Source organism: Botryllus schlosseri, chromosome 2, assembly GCF_051294905.1.
Source record: "Botryllus schlosseri isolate E-star chromosome 2, Bs_hap1, whole genome shotgun sequence".
Taxonomy (NCBI): domain Eukaryota; kingdom Metazoa; phylum Chordata; class Ascidiacea; order Stolidobranchia; family Styelidae; genus Botryllus; species Botryllus schlosseri.
Window position 1 is genome coordinate 2,774,005 of NC_137237.1, and position 25,024 is coordinate 2,799,028.

The following is a 25,024-nucleotide window of genomic DNA, read 5'->3' on the forward strand; positions in this document are numbered from 1 at the left end:
CGTGTTCATCGTAATGGTCGAAAACATGACTTAACCAAATCTGGTTGTAGGCACTGAAAACGTTCCGTGAAGACCTCTCTGCGAGGAAAGAGAAATCCACACTTGGTTGATGCAGCAACCAAGGTGGAGACAAGAGTAACCGGTACCTGTCCTATCTGAAACGATTAAATAGCGATGATTTAGTATAAGTGTTGAACGTTTGAAAGTCTGGATTCACGAAACTGTCAATATCCTGCCATGTTTCTTCAATAATTTTGCAAGTGAAAGAGTTGTTCGGATCCTGGTTCAACAGGTGACAGTGGTAAGTCATAGAAATACCCAAATGTTCTTTGTTGCAGTCTATTATTCTAAGCGAAAGAAAGTCAAAATAGATTATTTGGTAAATACCGTCAGGAAATGGAATGAACAATAACTCAAACTTTTACATAACATGACTTTTCGATTCAAGCTCAAAATTACTCCATAATCCCATTAGTCGGCCAATAACCTCATTTGTTGGCATATATAGCGGATATTACATGAAACTGATGAAATTCAAAACGCTGTGAAGACAGACATCTACCACCGTTGGCATTGCAATAAAGAAAACTTGCTTGTATCACGATTAAAGTACACGAATATTTTAGGCATTCAATGCGACATAGAGCAATGATCGAATAATATCGTTTTTGCTGAGTCGTGTCACAAATTATGTCGCAAATTGGAATCCGGACATCTGAATTCTACGGTCTTGCCGGGAACAACACATTGGTGGCAATACGTTTCTGAATTAATTTAGACGCTATGGCATCGTCTAGCGAGAATGTGTGTGGTATTATTCTGAAGTTTGATCATTTCATTGTTGGTGAGCTATAGAGCTCAATGGTGACTACAGTGGCTATCAATAACCGGCATGATTTGTTAATGAGTTTGTCGTTTGGTGGTAGTGCTGATTTTGTCAGTGATTCAAATTAATTTAGATTAAGAATTTAAGGAATGGATTATTGTATTGTTCAGCCCATAATTCCTATGATTCTAACTATTCATTTACAATCCAAGCGAGAGTAAACTTGGGTGGTTACGGACCAGGGCAATGCTTTTGAACCTCTGGGATACATGCTTCTGCGGATGAAACAAAATTGCGGCGCGGATGACAAGTCTGTGCCGAAAGCGGCTTTTTAGTGGCACGCATAAAGTACATCAGTCCGCCTGAACCAGCGGCACGCGGGAAAAAATAACGCAAATTGACTTTTTGCTTTCTTTCGCTGAACAGTCATCATATTTTCGTAATAACAGATGCATTATCACGAGGCACGAATATGGTAGTAAATTCCTTCATTACAAACTCACATTGGCAAGTTACTGTAACGCAAATTATTATCCCTTTTCAAAAGTATGGGTCGCAAAAAGGCAAAATTTCGGTCGCCACGGTACCAAAGCGATCTGTTGTATGTAATATTTATTCAATATCTTGTAATTTCTTTTACAGCATCGTAGAGAAAAATGAACAAACTATAGTCAAACAATTTGAAGTTTGAAGTTTGATTTCTCTAATTAATGGACACGCGACCAACTTCTTGCATTTTCGAATTGACGTATAAAATTCTAGTGTAGCCTATACGTGGTGGACCGGAAGGAAACTGGCCACGGACAGATGATTAGGAACCACTGCAGTCTAGTCAATAAGCGAGACTCACAGAAATTTGATTTGATCATGAAAATGCACCGCCCTTTGTATTACATTACATTTATGATTAAATTTGTCCGACTGGTTTATGCTGGACGACGCCGTCGATGACCGTTGGGATGCTTTAGTGTAGGGTTATTGAACGGGCGGGGACGGGCCTTAGATTTATTTCGAAGGCAAATCCTTTTGCATCGGTACACATGAAGACGTGAAGTTTTGGCCAACATACCGCTAGAAAGGTGCGGTGCCAAAACATCGGTGGCGACAAAACATAGCCCAAATCGACCGTCTCCGGTTGGCCAAAACTTTAGATATTGATATGCTCGGTCTTCGAAATGGTCGGCAGTCGGCACGGCATAGTCTCGTCCTTGCAATCGGAGTAGACAGAAGTATACAAATGCGACGCGCAGAGGAAAATAATTCACGCCAATTTAAATTCGATGCGCGTGCTTTTTGTATTACAATTTTCGGTTGGTTTATGCAGGGGAAAGCACTGGACTATTGGAAACTGTTTCGTAAATCCGTAAATTGATAGCTCTCCTAGTACACCAAAGTCAGATTTAATCACAAAACACCGACAGTGGCGCTTATCGCCTGTTTAGGCCTTGTGCGCCACGACAATGCATTCGTAAAGTTCAGTCAGTTTCTTTGCTTTTGTATACTCTGGACGGCTTTCATGCTCGCGCACATCCACTCTTCCATTCGCGCTCACTTTCATGCGTCCTCTTGCCGGTCTCAGCTGCCGACTTCGGAGCTCGGCTCACTCTTCCTCTGGGCTTTTTCAAGGCGCTACGTTAACAGCGGGATCGGAAAGTCAGATTTATGAATATATGTTATCACGGCGTTCGCGGTCTACCAGGTGCGTTCAATCGAAAATCGTCACCAACGCTCTCCGCATATGTCCATTATAATGTCACATTGTGTTTTCTAACCAATCAAACAGTTAGTCAAACGAATAGACCAATTATCCAGTGACAGTTACTGAGCGCAAGTTAGGAGCATATACATACATTCAAACTCATGTACGTTAGAGATGCACGGATCATGGTTTTTTGGGATCCGGATCCCATTCTGTTCGAAAAAATGGAATCCTGATCCAATCCGGATCATGTGTCCGTCTCGAATGTCAAAATCCGGATCCAAAAATATCCTGTACAATGTTGAGCATCTATCTTCCCCTGCCGTCGAAATCGTTTCAATTACACTTCGGCAATGCATTGAAGTTTTCTATTAGGGATTTTTCGAAATAGTGGTGCAATGCCGAAGCCAGCTGAGTCCAAGTTCATAGAAAATATCGCAGTGAACAACGGACAGTCACTTTCATGAACTACGAATTTAGAATTATGTCCTAATCCGGATCCGGCTTTTGGGCAAAAATGTGAATCCTGATCTTATCCTGTTCGAGAATAACTTGCCGGATCCCAGCCCGGTTACAATTGCAAATCCTGATCCTGTACATCCTAATTAAGCGCATATCGCATCAAACCGACGTGCTATGATTCGGAAATAATCGCCTTGCACGATTGGTTTTTCCGATTGTGTCTGTCCTAGAATTCGTACAGCTCTGTCCTAGAATTACCATATTAGAGCTGAGGGAGGTGTCTTGGAAAATGTAGGACCCGTAGATAATATTTAGACATATTCGCTCGTACCCGTTGGTATAATAAATTCGTTACATAATGTTATTTCGTGACCTCCTGTCAGCTATGTCAAAAGATATTGAAATCGCCATAACGTACTAAACTAAAACACGGACCCGATTTCAAATTGGCATTTCTTCACTGGCAAATAACTTTTCTCTGCGGCATGGCATTTGTCTTGTAGGGTTCAGATTGCCAGGACAGGAACATTCGACGACAGCTATATAATTAGACGCCTATGGACAATTGAACATATATGCATAGCCTCTATATGGAAGTTTTCGGTCAGCATAAGGACAGTCCTTTTCGGCCTTGGTTTTCCCGCTGCCGATCGTTCCGGCACACTTCTCGAAGTCGCTAGTTACTTGGCCTAAAAGTCCATATGTCTTAATGTATCGTGGCGCAGTAATAGCCGACGCCGAAATGCTCATTTAAAAAAAATAGATCATGCGTTTTTTCTTGGAGGTAGGGTACCCAATAATCAAGACATTTGGCCACATTAAATGTTTCAAGAAGTTAAATCAATTTTCGAAAAAATACTCTATAATTCATGTTAATTTATGAAATTATTTTGGTCTTCCTTCGAGCTCGGGCCCTCCCCAATTGGGAGGTTTGGGGTGTGGCAGTTACGGTCCTGGGTACAGCCAAATCGAGCCAAAATATAACGTTAAAAATATAATAAGTATTATGGCTCTGATACTACTTTCATGTAGTTTCTTCGATAAATGCATTAGGTCACTGCGTTACTTCGCTGCCTGAAATCCGAATTGATACGAACCGAACATGACTTTTGCTGTATTTTATAATAAATTCGAAATTTATTTCAATGCACACGTTTTCATCAATTCGGCAATTCTAATTGTAATCTGAATAGCTGGGGATGTCCAAGCTGTCCAACTCTCTGCGCTGTTGGTAGCGTCAGATCTCGCCATTATGACGTCATCATGATAACTGCGACGCCTGTCTCTTCAAAATTGTTGTTTTCTAATATATATATATACGAAAGACATGTACTGTTTGTTTTCTGAAGTCGAACTCGGGTAATGCTTTCCGCGATATTGTCCGAGAAATGTACCACAGACACACAGTCCGTAGTTGTTGATATCATGGAATAAATGAATCAACAAATCTAGTAAAAGATGCCTAAAATGATTATTTTTTTACAAATAAGATAAAAATATATACACTGAGCGTCAAAAAATGTCCGTTGCGAGTGTCACAATCACACGATCCTGCAAATGAATCGTTGACGTAATCCAAAGAATTTCACAGTCATGGTTGTCTGGGGCCTTGTTGATTACCACCACTTTCGCTCTTTCTGCACGCGAGTGTACGTAGGAATCGCATGGATGCCTCTCCGATATTGCTGAATCATATGAGTAAAGTAATTGTGTATTTGCTGCCCGTAATCGAAGTATTCCATGAATCTATTGTAATCAATTTTCATAACTATAGCCTATGATACAGTCCTTTGACGGAGTACACAAGGGTTGTAACTAGAGCCCGACCGATTATCGGCTCGCCGATAATATCGAGTCGATATCACGCTTGGAGAGAAATATCGGTATCGGCCATTGAAGGTAAAAAAATATCGGCCATTTTCGTGACGTCACACATGGTGGCAGGGAGTCAGAGAAGTCGATAGAAGACGTGAGGACGGTAAATTATAAAAATAAATGGCCAAGCTGCATATAGTGCATACTGCATACAGGGCAGTAGGCGTGCCTATCTGAAAAATATTATAGATAACTAACAACCGTTATGCCCCACTGACTTCGGGGGAATCCCCCTGCAGTAATCGATCACCAGCGACAGAGAGCAGCTGGATGGATAGTTGTCTGCAGAAGATTTCAATCAGTAAGAGAAATGAGAACTTCAATCATGCTGGACTGACCCTCGTAATGACAGAGAAAAGCGTCGCGTCGAAACATATCTCGGTTCGGTACCAACAGAGCTAATTATTCCAGTAATGTATGAAGTCGTCTGACTGAGGCCTGCGGGGCCACCATGATAGGAAATATGCAAGCATGAGGGCAAGAAAATCAAGCAAACGTGGAGTAAAGCCAATATTTGATACCAAAATTTTTGATGCCATGATGACATTGGCCAATTCTGACACAAGAGCGTAAAATGTTGATTGTTGAAATGCTGGTCATGGTCAAGGCCCAAGGGGCCGGATGGAGCAGTTGCAGACTTGGACAATTTGAGTTGTTTTGCACATTCTCTTCAGCTATTTGTTAATGATTTGCTGAAGGCTCCAGGTGCATTGCCAGAAGAATATCAATATTAATATCAATATATGGTGAAACCATTGAAGGAAAGATCCCCTGCATGGGGGCGGTGGAACCGTAAGGAAGAAAGAGATCCAATTCTTGCTGTGCCACTAACTATGGTACCAAGTGAAAGACTGCTCCATGTGTTTAGTACTATATACATCATCTATGGAAGACCACAGAAGTTCACTCCGAGAAATTGTGCTTCGTGAACTGTAATCTGCAATTGCTGGATTGGTGCTTTTGATATATTTTTATAGTTCCTGGAACATTTATTTCATGTTCAAGCATATCAATGGCTGTAAAGTTGTTGAAAGAAATACTCTGATGTGTTAAATATGGACCTTGAGGTAGATTCCATATCTTTTGAATATCGGCTGAATATATCGGTGTTATCGGTGGAGGTACTGGATATCGGTCTTATCGGTATCGGCTCAGAAATCCAATATCGGTCGGGCTCTAGTTGTAACCAAGTCACAAGATTCGTAGTCAAAAGTAAATTTGACTTGTATAGTTTTGACTCGACTCAAACCGAATCCTTTTCAATTCATCACCGAGTCAAGTTCGAGTCCAAGAGGGAGCAATAGGTCCACGAAACTGACTCGAGAGGATGGAATTTTGAGAGACCCTGATGGCCTCTATAAATGTACACACCTTGAGCACAAGTTGTAGAAAACCGGATTCAGGGATTCGGAAATTCTCAGGCAAATCAGACGGGCCAAATCGATAAATCGAACGTTGTAACTCCGGAGAATGGCCAGAGCCACTAAAACTCTGAAAACTGAATCATATACATATTGTTGTCAAAGACACACAACCACACCAGTACGAAATGAAATCGCCTACAACTGCAACACAAAACGCATTGTGAACCGATACCGGTAACCTTCAAAATTTAGCGAAAGCGTTATTTCACGTGATACTGGTCGTGCCGGATGCGTTTGTGACGCCATCATTGGTTATCCATGGTTAAAAATGAGTTTTTGTGAACAACACGCAATATAATTTTCGATACATTCATTCCAGAGCAGTTAACTGGTAACGGTAATTGCGCATGTGTCTCCGTAAGTATGTAGACCAGTGGTTCCCAACGTGGGCGATATCGCCCTCCAGGGGGCGATTTGGCGGCCTAGGGGGGCGAAAATGACGGAGGGGCGACAGGGGGCGAAAATAGCGAAGGGGGCGATAGGGGGGCGATGACGCGTTAAAACGGCTAAATTGGAGTCAAGACGGAGAAATGACCTTTTTTTTATTTTTAGTCAACCCACGGAAATTTAGTGGCAAAAATGTAAAATTCGACAACGAGCCGGAAAGTTGAAGAAGCGCGAAGATTTGCGACAAAATTATAAGCCTGCGTCTTAAGCCTTCAAAATTCCGGACATTTAGCCATATTTGAGAAATTCCTCCCGGACGCAGTTTTAAAAGTGAAATTCCGGACATGTCCGGAAAATTCCGGACGTATGGCAACCCTAGTCTATTATTTTTGTAGTGTTATGTTGATGATTGTAATGAATACGCATAAAGATTCTCTCTCTCTCTCTCTCCCCACCAGAAACCAGTGAATTCCCCACCTGTTGGGAACCACTGCTGTAGTGACATACGCAGTTGAATATATAGAGTAAATATGGCTCCTTCGACGGAAAGGGTTTTTGACCACTGTGATAAACAGTCCAAAAATATCTTTAACAGCGACTACATCGTCATGCAGCATTTTTTACGGTCGGCGGTCATTATCATCAGAAAACCCATTCCGTACCAATAATCTGTATGTGCCTGCTATAACTGTTGAACCGACGACGATTTCGAGGGCTTCAGCCACTCCAGAACGTATACGTCGATTATATTGTGTGCAAATCGTCCTTAGGCTCACACTACATCTTTTTTCGGCTGTATTTCCACAACTATCCTTTCATTATACAACGTTTCGAAAAAAATAATTTTGAAAAGGCATTTGTTTAAAACACTGTTCAAAACATGTTTTAAACAAAGTGTTATTAAACACCGTTTGTTTTATATGCAACCAAGTTATGTATACGGTCGCTGTCTGGAGTTTAGTGGTCGTAATAAACCTCCATAACTGAGCAAAGGCCTCTGGTTTGCATGCATCATTAAGATGGCGAAGACGCCAGTCCTAGGTACTGGTAGCCTACGTCAACCCTAGACATATTGACTCTCCTGAACTAAGGACTTCAGTTCCGTGAGTAATAAATAGTTCACCTGAATCCTAATTTATAAATCCACCTTACCTATCTCTGGTATATAGCCGAAGATGAATGAGCCCACAATGCAGGATATCTGTTTGAACGCCTTGTTCTCCTTAGTCAGATCAGCATCGGAATTTGAATTTCCTGCGAGGAAAGCATTTCCTGGTTAATATTTCCATTTTAGACATTGGATAAGGGCGTATATGATTAATGTTGTAGGGGGCAGTATCGACTTCCGGTACAACTGCGGACTTAAGTCCAAGAGAGGGTTTTCTCGGCTCCTCATCGCAACATTTAAGTGGCAACGATCGAAACATGAAATCTAGTACATAAGTATTAAAGTTGCATCGGTATGGCTGCAGTGTAACTCACCGCAAAAGTCGGAAACCTATGCAAAACAAATATTGGATTGAAGTTGTAACAAATACCGGGAAGCAAATAGAAATTCACTTTGTTATCTTGGCCTTACTTTTCTTGGTACGTCTGTACACTATCAGCAGAAGAGTGTAGCACGACAAGACGACGCTGAGCAATATCACGAGGAAAAACGTCACTGGGATGTAATACCTCGAGTACATCCTCGTATAATGGGACCTGTTAAAAATCTCGAAGTCTAAGTTGTGTATGGACCGGTACCTCCATAGAAACGACCGTGGAAAACGTGCAAACTTATATCACCGATGTTACTGATTCTGAATGCCGTGAGGAGATGTACGCATACTGTAAAGTAAAGGCGTCAGTTTGTTTTATTGAGGCGGGGCTGAAGCTGCTCAGACGCCAACACGCCCAACGCCACCCTGCGGCTGAGTCTCTACGTGTCGCTTGGCGTATGAACGGGTTTAAACGCAGGGTGGCGGCTGATGGCTACGACGTTTGGCCTCCAGCATTTTACAGCGCCTACCCTGTAAATTAGGGTTTCCATACGTCCTCTTTTGTGAGGATTTGTCCTCTTTTTTATTTCTATGAAAGTATCCTCGGAGGACTCCAAATGTCCTATGTGTTGAGAAATTGCCCTCTTTTTTGAAAATTTTGATTAAATATACTTGGAAATTGAACTGTGATATAGGAAATCAGCGCTCAAGCAACGGCCCGGCGGGTTTTTCGGGACTTGAGCCGGCCTTTTTTTGAGTCAATTAACCACAAACTGTGGAAAAATTTACCATTTTTTCCAGATTTCACTCCAGTATTGGAAATCTGGAAAGTTTGAAAAAGTGTTCTATTTTCAGATTCCCCAAATATGGTGACCCTGCCGTACATAAACATGGTGTTTGGCGTTTGGGATTTCGAGACGCCTCGTATGACGTAGCTACCGGATATAGGCAGCGCTAGCCGTCTTGTAGCCACAGCTGATATACAGTAGTTACGGCATGGCCGGCATGTTTAAATTATACGCAGCCCGTGGTGGCTTGTTAGTTGATATATCCAGACGCCAAACGTCGCCATGTCCAAATTGGCATACACTCGTGGCGTCTTGATAGGTTGATACCCAGACGACAAAACAAAGCATATCATTGCAGCGGGCAAGTCGGAGGATGGATATGTTTCTAGTCTTCAAGCCGCTGGAATATTTGATCAAGTCAATAAGATCACGCAGTATGCTACATAGCATCTAGAGCAGTGGTTCTCAACCTGGGGGGCGTGAATGCATCTGAAGGGGGGCGCGAAGAAGCGGTCAATTGAAAAAAAATTCGCGCTCTGCGCAATTTACCTCCAACTCACGCGTGTTTCTCTTTATTTAGACTGAATTTCATATTTTTGAATTTTCTCATCAGCAGTCATAACCTTCCACGCCATCAAACAATCTGTCGGGGATGCTAGCATTTCGGTTGGATTTTGTGATATGACGATAAGGGGGGGGGGCGAAATTTTTCACTACCATAAAGTGGGGCGTGTCTAAAAAAAAGGTTGAGAACCACTGATCTAGAGATTAGATTGTTTTCTGTTAGGGCAGGGGTCGCCAACTCATAACGGGTCGCGGGCCTCTTTTCAAATTTCGTATAGCGGCCGAGGGCCGCATGAATTCAATATTGATATAAAGTAGGCAACCACGTTTTAAAACTCTACGTCAGTACAACGCTGTGCTTCCTAACATGGCGATGGGTAAAGTGACCACAAAAGAAATAATATTTTATCAAAGGAATATAAATACAACAAAAGACCATTGTCATCAATTTCATTTTATTTTGAACTCTGAGCCGTACACGATACCTGGAAACGCTTTTGGGGGCTAGCGAGATGCGTTACGAGCTGAAAGACCACCTCCACGCAAAGCTTGATCTTGTGGGGAAGCCCTAATAAAGCCAGTGGTTCTCAAACCATTTTAGACATGCCCCCCTATTATGATACTGAAAAATTTCGCGTACCCCTTATCGTCACATCAGAAAATGCATCCAAAATGCTAGCAATCCCAACGGATAGTTTGATGTCATGGAAGGCTATGAATGCTGATTAGAGAATTCTAGAATATGAATGCCGGATATACACTGAGAAATAACTATAAATATGAATTCCAGGTAAATCGCGCGAAGCCCGAAATATTTTTTTTCTTGACCTGTTTACGAAATTTCAAATCAAGTCGCGTGCCACGTGTTGGTGACCCCTGGTGTAGGGTTACCATACGTCCTCTTTAAGAGGACTTGTCCTCTTTTTTCAATAAATTGAAAGTGTCCTCGGAAGACGCCTATATGTCCTCTTTTTTGATAATGCGACTCCGACGCAACGAACATCATATTTTCGTAAGAAATTGTTATTTTTCATTTTTTTTTAGTCAACACAGTACTGTATAGGTCGAAAAAATTTGCAAAATATCTAATTTTCCTGTCCGGTGCTAAATCTTTCAGAATTTTTAAAAAGCGCTTTCGTTTTAGGATCGCAAAATACGTTAACTGTGTTATAGTGATTCATTTCAGACCGATAAAGTCGCAAGAGAAATCATTTACAGTTGTATTTAAATCGTCTTAATGTATGTCGTGGTTGTGCAACGGATTCAGTCTTGGTCATTATGACCTCATTCTACTATTACAAATTTTCGCAAAGCCATAAAATTGAAAAAGTTCTAACATAATGCACAACTTACTAGACATGCAATGGATTATATCGGTGCATAAACTGAACTGTGCGTCAACAGAGTGCAAAAAGAACGAAACCATCAAAATGACAGTTTCACACAAAACGAAAACATTTTAATGAATGATTATTACGAGTCAGTGTTACTTCTGCTGTTGCCATTGCCCATTTAGATAACAGTTCAGAATTACGACGCTTCACTTTGGACAGGGTCATCATATTGTGCGGTCGAATCGCAGCAGCGAGATGCCCGATTGCTCAATTACGAATAGCCTATAAATATTGGAGATAGCTTCGGCATTCCAGAACGTCGGTATTTTGATATCGAACCCCAACCTCTCCCGTTTACGCGACTGCACCAGACTTGTACAAACTAAACATTCAGTTACTTCACTGGTTCCCAACGTGGGCAATATCGCCCGCCAATGGACGATTTTGAGAAACAAGGGGGCAAAAATACCAAATAGGGCGACAATACCAAATGTGGCGACAGAGGGGCGATGGGGGGCGAAAATGATACGACGTACACTGAGATATATTTAAATAACATGGCCAAAAAATGCACGTGAAGGCGGCATTTCGTGATCACGATGCAAAAAAGGTTAACTCAACGGAAAGTAGACGAGGAAACTGGTTTCCGATCAGAGTTGATGAGCTTCTTGGAGGTGCAGAACTTCAATATACAATTAAATAGTATATTCATATTAAAATGAACCCGAATATTTTCGGCTGACAATCGTCAGGGGTAATCGTCAGCAACTAGTAGAGAATTGGAAAGAACATTGTATATCAACAATCGTATCACAAAACATGACGTCACCAGCATGAAATTTCGAATGAGAGAACGTTCAATGCACTATTTTTAGGTGGTACACGAACTCCTTTTGTTGACAGAGTTTTGGTTGGTGTATTTTGATAAAAGTTGATTCCAAGGCACACAAATGGAAATAAAAATAGTGCATTGAACGCTCTCTGATTCGAAATTTCATGCTGGTGACGTCATATTTTGTGATACGATTGTTGATATACAATGTTCTTTCCAATTCTCTACTAGTTGCTGACGATTACCCCTGACGAGTGTCAGCCGAAAATATTCGGGTTCATTTCAATATGAATATACTATTTAATTGTAGATTAGAGTTGAGTGGTTTGACTACACTGATCGGCCCTAATTGCCTGCAACCGTAATGATGGCCAAGAATCGTACGCATGAGTTGAGTAGGATATGTGTGCAATTGACCTCCGCGGAACCGTAAAGACTGGCCCATGGAACCCCTAGTGTGTGGCAGCCCACCCATTAGCAGAGATGAGCGGATTTGAAGTTTCTATGTTCTAATCCGATCCAAATCCGAAGCTTCAATTCCTAATCCCTAATACAGTCCAGAAATTTTGTATATTTCAATCCTAATCTTAATCCTAATTCGATTCAAACTTAGAATTCCACTTAGAAAGCCTACATCTGATGCCTATAATTTTGTAAAAATGAATAAAACGCCTAATGAGGGTCAAAATACATGAAGTAACTTTGGTAGGACGATAAAGTCTGTCGCCATTCCCCTCAGGACATCAATATTCCGAAAATCGGTAAATCCAATCCTAATCCTAATCCATTCTTGAAAAAATCTTAAATCTTAATCCACCAAAATTTTCCAAATCCTAATCCTAATGCTCATCTTAGTCCATTAGAGGCGTATTTGTTCTAATTGTTTATTGTTACTGTGGTAGTGTTGTTATTGCTGAGGCCACCAAGTGTCTGGTTACGACTAGGTAGTGTGGACACTTGTGGTGTACAGATGACAACGCATATTGCATGAGCGTGTCTCTATTTCTGTACTACCATATAACACCTATGTTTCAACAGTAGCCAGGGTTAATCGTCCGAAATTAGAGAATTGAAAATAACGTCGTGTATAATTGAATAGTATATTCATATTGAAATGAGCCCAAATATTTCCGGGTAATCGTAAGCAACTATGAAGACAATTAGAAAGAACAAAGTATTTCAACAATCTAGTATCAGCCGAAAATACTCGGGTTCATTTCAAAATGAATATACTATTCAGTTGTATAAAAGTTCTGTACCGCCAAAAATCTCTTCAATTTCGTATATCAAACCAAATTAGAATGACAGCTACAGAGTTTCTGTCATATTATGTTAGAATTAGATTCACTGATTTCGCAAAAAAAATTGTAAATTCAATTTAATTTTCAGAATTAGAAAGAAATACCAAAATCAAGTTCAGTTCATGCGCACGATATCTATAACTGCGTCTCAAAATCCCACACATCAAACGCCATGTTTCTCCTGTTTCTCCACACACAGAAATATTGGGATGAAGGTTATATCCACAAGATTTTTGTCTTGTGCAAGAGATTTCTGGTCATATACTAATCGTTTCAGATTTCAACAGACTTTATGTAAATCCGGTAGCTTGTGATACGATCTAATGCTCGTCTGGCCACCGGATTTGGGCGTTTCGATATGCAGAAGAAGTGGTGGTACAAGTACAACGAAGAATCTGGCGTGATGTTGCTACCGTGTGTGGAGTCGGCTCTTACCACTTTCCAAATATTCTGCATACGCGGTGTGTATATTCAGGCGGTTCCCGAAAACTCATTGCGAACAGTGGATACCACCCACTCGTTGCAAAGGATTCGGTCCACAAAACGCTCACCAACACCTGACAAGAAATCAATACCACTTTTGAAACCATTGCAATATTCATCTCAAAACCCATTCACTTACCACAGTACGCTTCTGATTGAGCTTTTTCAGTAGAAAGGGAAACTTGATAGCAACGAAACGAAACATTACTACAGCAAGGATATGATGTGCCGTTGCGATCGTAGTCCAGTGGTCTATTGCGACAGAGACCTTAAAAATCGACATAGCGACAATTATTTTTGCATCGGTGATTCTATAGAAGACCTTTAATTGGTTGCACTTGGAAACCTTTACTGCCGTTGATTACTACCGAATTTGGTCAAATACTACTGTTTATTAAAAACGACGACGCCAATAAAGAAGACCTGACTTTCCGATAAGCACCAAAAGGAGATAACGTCTCTGTCCGAGAGTTAAGAAGAGATAAGATATGATATGATAACAGTGGCGGCTCGTGACAATATCGGGTGGTGGGGCAAGGGGTACATGCGATGTTAATAATCTAAATGACGTCACAATAGTGTACTCCGACGTGTAAATGTGACTTCGTGGTCGTCACACACAGTTTGTATGGTGTATAGATATTAGGCATGGTTAACTAGGCTTACGCGTTTCAAATTTTCTTAATATATTCATGACAGAAATATATTAAAACCCGAAGCTTTTCCAGCTGACACTCTTCAAATTATTCGGAATAAAATATGAAGTACAGTAGTTCATACCTGCATATTTTAACGTTTGTATCAGTAGGCGTATTGCGCGCGGCGTGATTTCATAGTTGCAAGATGTTCAATGACGAATTCATTGAAATCTGGAATACCCATAATGACAGCGCTGAGAATTCTGAGCACATCTACTATAACTCATCGAGCCTATATCTTTACACATCCCGATTCTAAGAGAAGTCGCGATGCGTTTTAATGTGCTGAAACCACGCTTGGATTCCTCGGATGAAATCGGAGTGGCCAATATGATATTTAAAAAAGCCAGTTACTGCAGCAAAGTTGATAGAAAGCGATTTTCAACTATAGGAATTTTGAAAGTTCACCACTGGTTACTACTTCGAAAAAAAGATGCATTGGAATATAAGCCAGTCAACTCTAACCGAGTAATGTCGACGATCGGGTAATATCGAGACACCGTTTGCAGTAGAGACCACATGATTCAGATCACGATACCCAATTTTGTTCCAACTAGATAAACTGCCTCTGACACCAGCAGTGTAAAAGTGTATAACAAGGCGTCCTTATCCTCGCTTATACCTCAGCCCTTCATTTTTATCGAAATATGTTGGGAAAATGGTAAGAGTGCGCTTTCCTCCCGCGCACAATTAGATCAATGGACAATTTTTAGGCTGATAAGGACCGTGTCTCTTTACCTCTAATTATTGCTCTGAAGGAAACTGCATAAACGGCGTAAGGAGCAGAAATTCAACACGATTCATGTTCGCAATTGACCGCTGGCTAACAATCTGCAAACATAAGACTGTAACCTATATAGCCTAACCGCAAAGGTCAACGAGTTCAGACACAAACGCCATTGTTATCTCATAGATTGGACCTGCCATATTGAATCCAACACATCATTTTAAATTTGAAGAAGTAATACGAAAGCAGCCTCGGAATTTCGGTCTCGGAACAACATAGGAGATTTTGGCCTTGAAACTGGAGACTGTGACATAGGCTAACACAAATGGCTTACTGTCTAGAAGCCTGCTGCTAACTCGGCATTGGAAAATATATTACCGAATAAATACGTGAATGAAAGCTGTAAACTTAATACACTGTTACATGGCATCATCGAGAAGTAGCCTCATGACCCTTTTCGGTATGGTACTGTCAAAATTAATACGAACAGCCTGTTCGGAACAGACCAACACCGAATTTTGCGTAAAATTTACTGAGGAAAAGGCTGATGAAGTGATCAGATCAGCTGTTAGCCGTCATCGAAAACGAAATAGCTTTCGCGCATGACAGGGGGTTGTTAGCAAATGGCTTGAAGACCACAATTTCACGGCGAAATTGACATTGGAGAATATAAAATAAAAGTAAGTATTTGAATGCAAAACGAGAATGTTGATAAACTGTTTCATGATATCATCGTCTCATCACCTATCTCAGTATGGAACACAGTTACCGTAACCGCCTTTTGCGTGAAATCCGATATGCGTTAGGTAGGCTTAGTGTCAGATCGGCGCACATCTCTACCATACTCGACCTCGATAACGAAATTACTGCCCTAACCATTGAGTGTCAACCTTGAGACTTGGCACAGCGTTCGATACTAAAATCAAGACATACCGTGCAAAAGCTCATGACGGATCTAGGTAAGGAGCATCATTAAAATCAATAGAGACCAATACCGGCTTTGCGTAAAATCTGTTAGCGATAAATGACGAGTCAGCTCTCCCTCGACTTAGGAAACGAAATTACCACTAACACAGTTCAGTGACAAACTTAAAACTTGGTACAGCGTTCGATACTAACATTAAGACTTACCGTGCCAAATGTCATTACCGATCTCGGTATGGAACGTCATCAAAATCAATGGACACCAATACCGGCTTATGAGTAGAATCTGCTTGCGATACATGACGGATCAGCACACACTCAATTTCGGAAACGGAACTACTGCCCTAATCTTTAAGTACCAACCCTGAAACTTGGGGCAGTGTTAAATACCACCATCACGACAGAACACACCAAGTTTCAAGAATTATCATGGTGTGAAACACCGTCAAAATGGACCTATACCAGCAAAGACCGACTCCACGCATATGACGGTAACCGAGTTCAGATATAGATACGATTGTTACATCACACCTTAGGGGCAACGAGGCTATGTTGCCCTACCTGCTCGGTAATTTTATGAATAGGAGAGAGTAAATCATTGTTTCTTTATTGTGCGTGGCTTTGAGAGAATAGACAGTGAAAGCTTGTTTTGAGCGCTACCGGGGCATGCCCCGACTAGCCATTCGCAAAGCGAAATCGCGGAGGAGAATTCGATTTTCGCAGAGACTTCGCTATATATGGGCAGTTGGGCATTTACAAGCGAAAGCACAATGCGATTTGCGTTGGGATGTCGGTATATATTGATTGCTGTGCGTCTATAAATGATAAATTATTGTTATTGAACCGAATTTTAGGTGGAGCATTGCCGCAGTTGCCCTATAGGACGAGCCGCCACTGTATGATAAGTACATTATGTAACACAACAAATTTTTTGTATATGTATGTATTGTACACACTACACAGTCACACGGTGACGAAAATTATTTACGATTTATTTTTACTAATACAATCTCAATTTATTTCAGATTGCATCTTTCTCAAGCGCAATCTCATGTTCACCAGTTCACGTATGGTCCCTTGTCACTTACATTTGTACAAACTGATTAGTCTGCACTCCAGCGGATGGAGACTGACTCAGAAGGCCTCACGTTCCCTCGTCGTCTTCTGGTGCAAACTGCCAGTTTGTTATGTGTATTTTTCTTTGTTTATTGGTGTGACAAGTAAAAGCCTATCAATCTATCTAGATATGATCGCGGAACAGAACATTGATTCCCAAAGTTTAGCGGGGATAAGCTGCCCCTTGAATTGCACAACTTTCAAAAATCATATTTTCGTTGATATTTGTTCTATTAGATGCCATATTTCATGTATCCACAACTTTTGATGATTGGATAAGCTTAAGTTTAACAAACCTGACAGAATTTCTGGCGACGGATAGACTAGTCCACGGACCTACGGGGCTCAGACTATAGATTACTAACCTACGTATAGGTTAGTAATCCATACTCAGGCACATAATTCCTTCTCAACTATATGCAGCGTCTGAATTTGCTGATGCGGTAACCTCACCTTACAGATCCATAGTGGCAGATTGTAGTCTCGCGGTAGCCAGGTTGACTTGTAATACATCAAAGGACTGACCGAAGCTGACATGAAATCCGAGACACACAATCCCATCAGAATGACGTTGAAAGGCTTACTGAAATGTGAGCAATTCAAATTGCATACAACAGTCAATGCTTGGAAGGAGGAAGGGCAAATCGGGCCCTGCGTATTTAACGTAGCTGGAGATAGAGCGGGGGATCTGTATGAAATGTCAGTGATCAATAATCGTCAGGTAATATTTCTTCCGATCAAGACACACACAATGTACAATGCGAAACACAAGACACGGTAGAATGTAATGCACAGATAGTCTGGAGTCCACGGAGGATTAATCTGAAGTCCAAGTCAGCCTACTACCCGATGACCGCTGTCACAGTTTTGTCGATAATAATCTTTTTTTTAGCGGTTCTTTTAAAGTAAAAAATTCATACGCTCTTTCCTTGCTCTTTCCATTGGATTTCTGTATGAGTACATTCTGCATCGGGTATTTTTGTCTCCGTGACAACGTTTTATTCGATCGTTGTTTACGTCACATAGATTGTTTATAACTAGGGCGATTTTTTGCCCTAAAAACGGAAGATTTTGAACTAAAAAATGACATTTTTTACATTTTTGACCTTGAAAAACATTATTTTGACAAAATATTGCCCTCATGTATGTACATTATAGGTGTTTTCGCACATAATGTGTGAATTGTACCACGTATCTTCATTTCTGGTTGGATCTGTCTGTCCTTACGAAATATTTTGACCTGAAAAAACTTTTTGACTTAAAAACTGACAACTTTTTACATGAAAAAACTTTATTTTATCGAAATCTGGACCTATGAAGAATTTCAGTAGTTACATCACGCATTATGGTAGAAATAATTACAATCGGTTGCAGTACAACGAAAGATACTTTCCTACATTCTCAGGAAGAATGAGTCTGTCCTTGCTAAGTAGCTTGTCAAGAACCGAGAAAGGAAGTTCAATAGCAGCAGTTGTTGGCTGGTAGCACGAAAGTTGTACGTACACTACTGGTGACGCACCGTGTTGCTTCATTCTGAGATTGTCTACATCACAATTTTTCATCATGCGCTTCTTGGTATAAGAACCATGTAATGCTCATGCAGTGTTACGTCGAGCATAACACCATGTGAATTTATATTCATCTCATTTTTGACCTATTACACTGGGCAACAATTTTGAACGAAAAATTTGTTGACTTTGATTTTGCACTTGATTTAGGCTAATTTTGGCGTGCTGATTCCAAAAATGCCATTGGTTTTCTTCCATCACGTCAAGTGTTTGCTCTACGGCATATGCCCAAAATATGCAAATTTTCACGAAGTTAGCCATATTACTTTTCGATACCATATAAAAATCCACACTTTTATTAAATAATAAGTTATGTGGCCAAGGGCTCAATTGAATTAGCAAGAAAAAAGGTACTGGTATCGACCTAGGCCGATGCTTTCAACCATTTTTGGTTAGAAGATGCAATCATCCGAGGATATTTCACACACATATTTGATGCAAACTGTAGGATATGGCAAGAAAAATAAATATTACATTTACTATCAGCTATAGGTCTAATGCCTCATTTAGCTTATCCAGTGTAAGTTGAAACTCCTATACGCTCTATAATGAGGATCAAGATGAAGATCTTGGGAATAGCAGACAAATGCTCAAGATTTCGAAATCGAAGATGATTCAGAAAGTAGAGTAGTTTATCAACACAGGTTATTGATCTGACTTAAGCTTTGGGACTAGAAATAGAAATCTTCGGAACTTTTAACATCCTTACGAAGTGAGAAAAGATTACTTGGCAAGGTATAAAGAAAGTAACTCACTTTCGATCAGGAGAAACATCCTTTTCTTCGTAGGCCTACTTTCGATAGCTTTAAGTAATGCCGCGATACTGGCATTGGCGTGGTACTGTTACCATGGATTACTGGAGGAGTTGGGAATCCCGATTTACAACTCAAGTGAATGGCAGTTGCCTATAGGTAGCTCAAAAAGAATCCTAAAGTGTGGCATTCTCCAAAATGCCAACGTCTTAGGAGCAGTAACAATTGCACACTCAGTTATAGTCATCGTGAATTATATACAGAACCATTGAGAACAGTACAGAAACATTGAATTGATGCAATATCAAGAGCACGATCGGATCATATGTATCAGCTTTGAAATATTGTGCATTCTTAGTGGTCATGGTCAGACAACAAGGAAGCACATGTTACCCTGATACACATGTGTCACAGCCATATGTTTATGTCGGACAGCAGACATTACAAAAAGCTAAAATATCTAAATAATTTCCCGGAAAACCTTGACATAGTCAGAGGTGGGAAGGAGAAAATGTCCCCCAACATCTGAAGATCTTGGGAGTAAGGTACCTAAGTAGATTGGAGCTTAAATATGGTACCTGACTATTGCCCGAGTATCAAACTAGACAACCTATAGAATTAATGGTTATTAGCGTAAATTTGGACCCTGGAACTCGCACTTTATTTGTCCTGTAGAAGCAATATCAGATTAAATCAACCAATTGAAGCGGTGCAAATGATCATTTGAAGTCTATTGATTTACTTCCGACTATGCTTGTGTTTTTTGAAACGTTTTATACAGTAAACCCCAAACAATAAAAGTTGTGCTAGAGACAATGTGAGGGTACCTACCCCAAAAACTTGACGTGATGGAGAAAAACGAAAGTCATTTTTGAATTCAGCGGCCAAAAGTTAGTCGAAATCAGTTTTCTGATCAAAGTCAACAAAAATTGTGTTGACCAGTGTTATGATTCACAATGAGCAGACAATCGACCCTTTACAACGGTGGGCTACTAGATGTCAAATATGAAATGATAAGTTCAACGACAGTGCAAACATCTACGTTACAAACGAAATGCAGGTTGCAAAAATTTTTGAAAACAATATTACCAATTTTTTGACGTAACGCTACAATTTTGACAAATGTTCAACTTTTTTTGACCTATTAAAAAACCGCCCTATTTAAATATTCTTGGAATGAAATGGTAATACATGCAAGTTTCGTTTTATTAGAATGTCAAGAATGTCTTACGAAATTTCGAGTTGCATCAGTTTCTTGTCTTATAGTACATTTGTGTCAACGAATGAAGTCGTTGGCCGACTTATGGGTATGATATTTCAACTTTGAGTTTTAACCGGAATGTAGTTTTATGCTAATATTAGGGTTACTATTTATTCCATGTCTTGTCGATAGCTAAGACAATAGCAAAAAATCCTTATATAGCTCTCGGTTGCTTCGATTATTAGGAACTTGAGCCATCTCGGAACATTTGAGTATTTCAGTTAATGTTTAGAATTTGGACCCACAGATCATTCGTTTAAAAACAATTTTAAACGCTCACAAATATTTTGGGAAGGCGGAAGATACCGGTATATGTTGATTGTTCAGGGTAGGTAACGCTTGTAGGCTGCCAAAGTTTCGGATGACCAGAAACTACATTATTGGGTGAAGATATGTATGACAGAAGGCGTTTAACATTTTCGGCCCATCGCTACTACATCTCCCCTACGGGTCACGAGTTATATACGGTGATAGGCTACTGTTTGACATAACGTGGAACCAGAGGTGGTCAGTAACGAAGTACTTCTACTTTTTCGAAGTACTCAAGTAGTTTTCCTCTACTTCTGGTACTTAATCAAGTAGATCTGATTTCCGCTACTTCTACTTCTACTTCGTAATATTTTGTGATCTACTTACTTACTTTTCGCTATTTTCAGTTTGTCAAGTAGGAGTAGTTCAATCTTCCAATCAGGAAGATAGCCTGGAGTATCAACATTTGATTTTCATAAAAGTTTAGTAAAGCCCAGAATTCTCGTCGCGCTTCGCGCGCAGTGGATACGGAGTGACCAGTATGATTTCACGAAAGTTTCGGTGAATATAATTTAGGTAGAGGGTTGCTGTGGTTCCGTTCACACCACATTGTCGCCGTTCACCCATATGAAATATTTAATTACAGTATATATGGCTCATCATAACGTTTGAAACTGATGTTTCGCAATCTAGCATTTACTTCCAATATCGTTATCTAGCATGTCCATGGCGTGTCCTAATCTGGAAAAGTGGACTCTGACTTTTTTTAGTTTTAGGGCTGTTTTAGCATACCACCTTTGAAACTTTCTGGATTTAAACCATGAGATACATGTTCTGCATTTAGAAGTAGTATTTATATTTCACTTTCAATTCCCAGTATCATATACTTTGAGTTATAATTAATACCAGTTCTTTAGTCTGGATAACATACCTGTTGAAGTATAAAAGCAAGTGTAGTAATGCCTTTAATTTCTAAAACTAAAGCTACACAATATTGCATTTTTACGGTCCACCATATTTTTTATTAACGTTTACTAATCGCACAAAGTGTTTACACCGTATTATATACAACTTCTCCGTATTGCTCTTTGACTAAACTACGGGCCTTATAGTATGGGGATGGCGCCATACCATGCTATTTTCTAATACGTGCTGTACGAGAAAACAGAGGATTAGCATCGCTTTTCCATATCAATACTATCATTTTCATCACATGATGTGGACGACTGCTTATTGCTATTGCTATCGAATCACGTGTCGCCTAGCTCAATTTGCACCATTTTACAATCCATGTGAACGAATTAGGATCGTTTTCACAACTACTTACTTACTTGAGTACTTTTAAAGTCAGTAAATTCTACTCCTACTTCAAGTAGTTTTAGGTTGCTTATGGAAGAAGTACTTCTACTTGTACTTGAGTAGATTTTTTTCGTCACTACTTCTACTTCTACTTGAGTAGCTTTTTTGACTACTTTGACCACCTCTGCGTGGAACTCACCTTCGCAATTTTTTCTCCTTCCCAATGACGATGAAGGTAATTGTATTTCCGATTATTCCAATCGCAGCCATCAAGGACATAATTATCCAAAGTAATATATCTTGTACAACAGGAGCAGCGCCTGGATCTTCCCTGTGATAGAGGGTGGCATGGAAATATAACTACGTAACGAATTCTGTATTATAGTACACTGGGCTCTAATTCATCCTATAATTCATACAGCTCGATCGCTATAAGCAATAGATATAACTGATTTTGATGGTTAGTAGAGAAATGCGGGCTCTCTATGTTGTGGAAATATGGGATCGAGTAACAAGGCCCCCAGATAACTATAATAATTACACGTGGTATAACATAATATGATGTGATTAAAATAGTTGATTGTGCAATTACTTTCTTACAGGTTCACCTTGCAGTTGCATTCTTCGCAAAATATGCAGTGGTTGTATTCACCCAGAGTAATATATCGTCTTCTCCTACAGCGGGAGTGGAGTCTGCGTCTTCCCTGTTATAAGAGGTTGACATGAGAATTAAAACATAAAACAATTTGTCTATTATACTACACTGGACTCTAATTGATCCCATCATTTTATTTGTTAACCCATATAGTTGGATGGTAAAATAGGTCCGCGTTGATATAACTTACGAAGAAATCATGGTCTCTCTGAAGCAATGTTATAGAATTGGGGTAGACCTACCAATTTCAATTTGTTTAAAATATTAGGTATGATAATAATTGTAGGAATAGGAATAGGACGTAACTGCGATTATGCATGTGCACCATCTTGCCGACAATCTTACCTCGGAGTTGAGCTGACCGCGAAATATGCAGTTGTCGTGTTCGTCATCTTTACCTATATCACTGAGTACCACAGCGTTCCATATGTAATGAAGCGCATAGTTGCCTGCTTTTTATTAGTCCCGGATATCCATGCCACGTTTTTGATTGATAGGCCGTCATGCGAATAATACAATTTTGGGTAAAATAACATATTGTTTCCAAAATTGATCCTGATCCATATTTTTGATATGTCATGCATGGTTATTGTAATGAACGACACATGCAATCCAAGTCAATATGGATAATGATCATTATGACTTAATTTCCAGACGTACATTGTACAATCTTCACTCATTATATATTCGAATGCAAGGCTCAGCTATTAACGTGTGCTGTAAAGTTCAATTATTTCCTAAAAGCTGAGTGTAAGTTGTAGTTCCACATTTGCAGCACCACAACAGCTTGCGCGGGGCTATGATCGACGTTGAATTGATCTTGCAGAAGAATTTAGTATACCCATCGACCTGATATTGATTTTTCGGTTCCACAGTGATTGCAAAGACAGAATATCTCCGGAATTAATTTGTTCATTCACATTTCCGATTACTATACACCAGGGGTGGCCAACCTTTTTGCTATTTACGAACGTATTCCGATTAATCATGTAGTCTACGGCCTCATTCCATTGCAAGAATACTCGTAACTCGTAATGAACTAGCTGGGCGCCAAATAGCCATGTTGAACTGTCCATGTCCATTTCCGGTGAACCCCGGACCAATCCATTGATTCGTATCGGCTTACAATACGCACCGAAAATCCGTGTGGTCATGTGACGTTACGCGTACCGTGAAATTTTTTTCTGATTCATGAATGAATTTCATCATTATTATTAGTAGTTTTACGTATTACTTTTAAACATTTATCATTTTTCAGCCCCTGTGATCAGATTCACTGGTAGAGTTGATGGTGAGGGTGTCTTCGAAAGTTTAGGGCACGTTTCAAATGATGATGCATATATGGGTGGGTCAATTGTTATTAGTCACTTTGTTGCATGCTGTTATTTCTTAATCTCCCGTCAGGGTTGTCGGTATCGTGGTAACATATTGGAATTGCCCGAACGTACTACAAACAAATTTCATTCGTGAGGAGCACAGGATTCCGAGTTGATATATCTATGTGGGGCTCCTCTGCTGATCGCATCTGCACTGTGGGACTCAGATTGCAAAGGGCGCCACTACATTAAAATCGAAAAATGAAGCCACATTGAATCGCAACTAGCGCGAAGAAAATTTCAAGATTAATTGTAATCTCTCAAGAATCCGCGGGTCAATTCGTTAATTTAATTGACAGGTCTACAGCCGCCAACACATACTACACACGTATTGTTTAACTGCTGTGTCATAACATGGGATGGTGCGAGACCGTAAACTGTTTAGACGCGCGTAGGCGTGCACTCTTATGATAGTTCGCTGTGATCGCCAATGTTTTCAGTTGGGATCAAGTCACGAGGTTTCACGTAACAAGGAAATCTCTGATGACCACGTTTGACTAGAGGCAAGCCCAGTTATTTTCATTATGTAATCGAAACAAGTCCGCGTCCAAGTCCTTGTGTGAAAGGCTGACGCTGAATCCAAGTCAGTATCTTCAGGCATGAATCACAAGTGGGACATTTTCAATGACTTTAATCCGGCGATACGTAATATATCGCAGTACACGAGCCCATGTATTCCTTTCTTGCGATCAAAACGACGGATCAAAATTAAATACAAGTAGCGTTATAACTTCGACATTTTCGGGCTTCGACGTCAGGTAGGCCTACTACTACAACTATTACTTAAAATGGCGTATTGGCAGCATAACTCATTAATTCAAATTGCAAAGATCGTGATATGGAAATATTTAGGACTTTTGTCGAGTAACATGATATTATCTTCTGTGAATCGTAGCATACATACGCCTACAAACATCACAAGTTCTTGTGACAGAACGCAGTG

At 40.1% G+C, this 25,024-nt stretch overlaps 1 protein-coding gene across 1 annotated transcript; it reads right to left on the reverse strand.

The window, feature by feature from the left end:
- Window positions 1–4,094: 4,094 nt before the first annotated feature.
- LOC145433005 (G-protein coupled receptor 39-like) lies at window positions 4,095–24,543 on the reverse strand. Its single transcript, XM_080309871.1, has 9 exons — window positions 22,659–24,543; window positions 22,250–22,381; window positions 17,375–17,504; window positions 13,596–13,724; window positions 13,409–13,530; window positions 8,253–8,377; window positions 7,826–7,927; window positions 6,234–6,360; window positions 4,095–4,672 (listed from the first exon to the last, which is right to left on the reverse strand). The coding sequence occupies exons 1-9, from the start codon at window positions 22,835–22,837 to the stop codon at window positions 4,579–4,581; spliced, it is 1,140 nt and encodes a 379-aa protein (XP_080165997.1). The 5' UTR covers window positions 22,838–24,543; the 3' UTR covers window positions 4,095–4,578.
- Between the last annotated feature and the right edge of the window lie 481 nt (window positions 24,544–25,024).

Bases quoted from the DNA above. Each gene is read 5' to 3' on its own strand.
- LOC145433005 (XM_080309871.1), bottom strand. From the start codon at position 22,837: ATGATGGGATCAATTAGAGTCCAGTGTAGTATAATAGACAAATTGTTT. The intron at 17,505-22,249 runs GTGAGTTCCACG...CTCACATTTCAG, and splicing joins AAGGAGAAAAAATTGCGAAG to TAAGCCTTTCAACGTCATTC. The intron at 13,531-13,595 runs GTAAGTGAATGG...ATTTCTTGTCAG, and splicing joins TCAATCAGAAGCGTACTGTG to GTGTTGGTGAGCGTTTTGTG.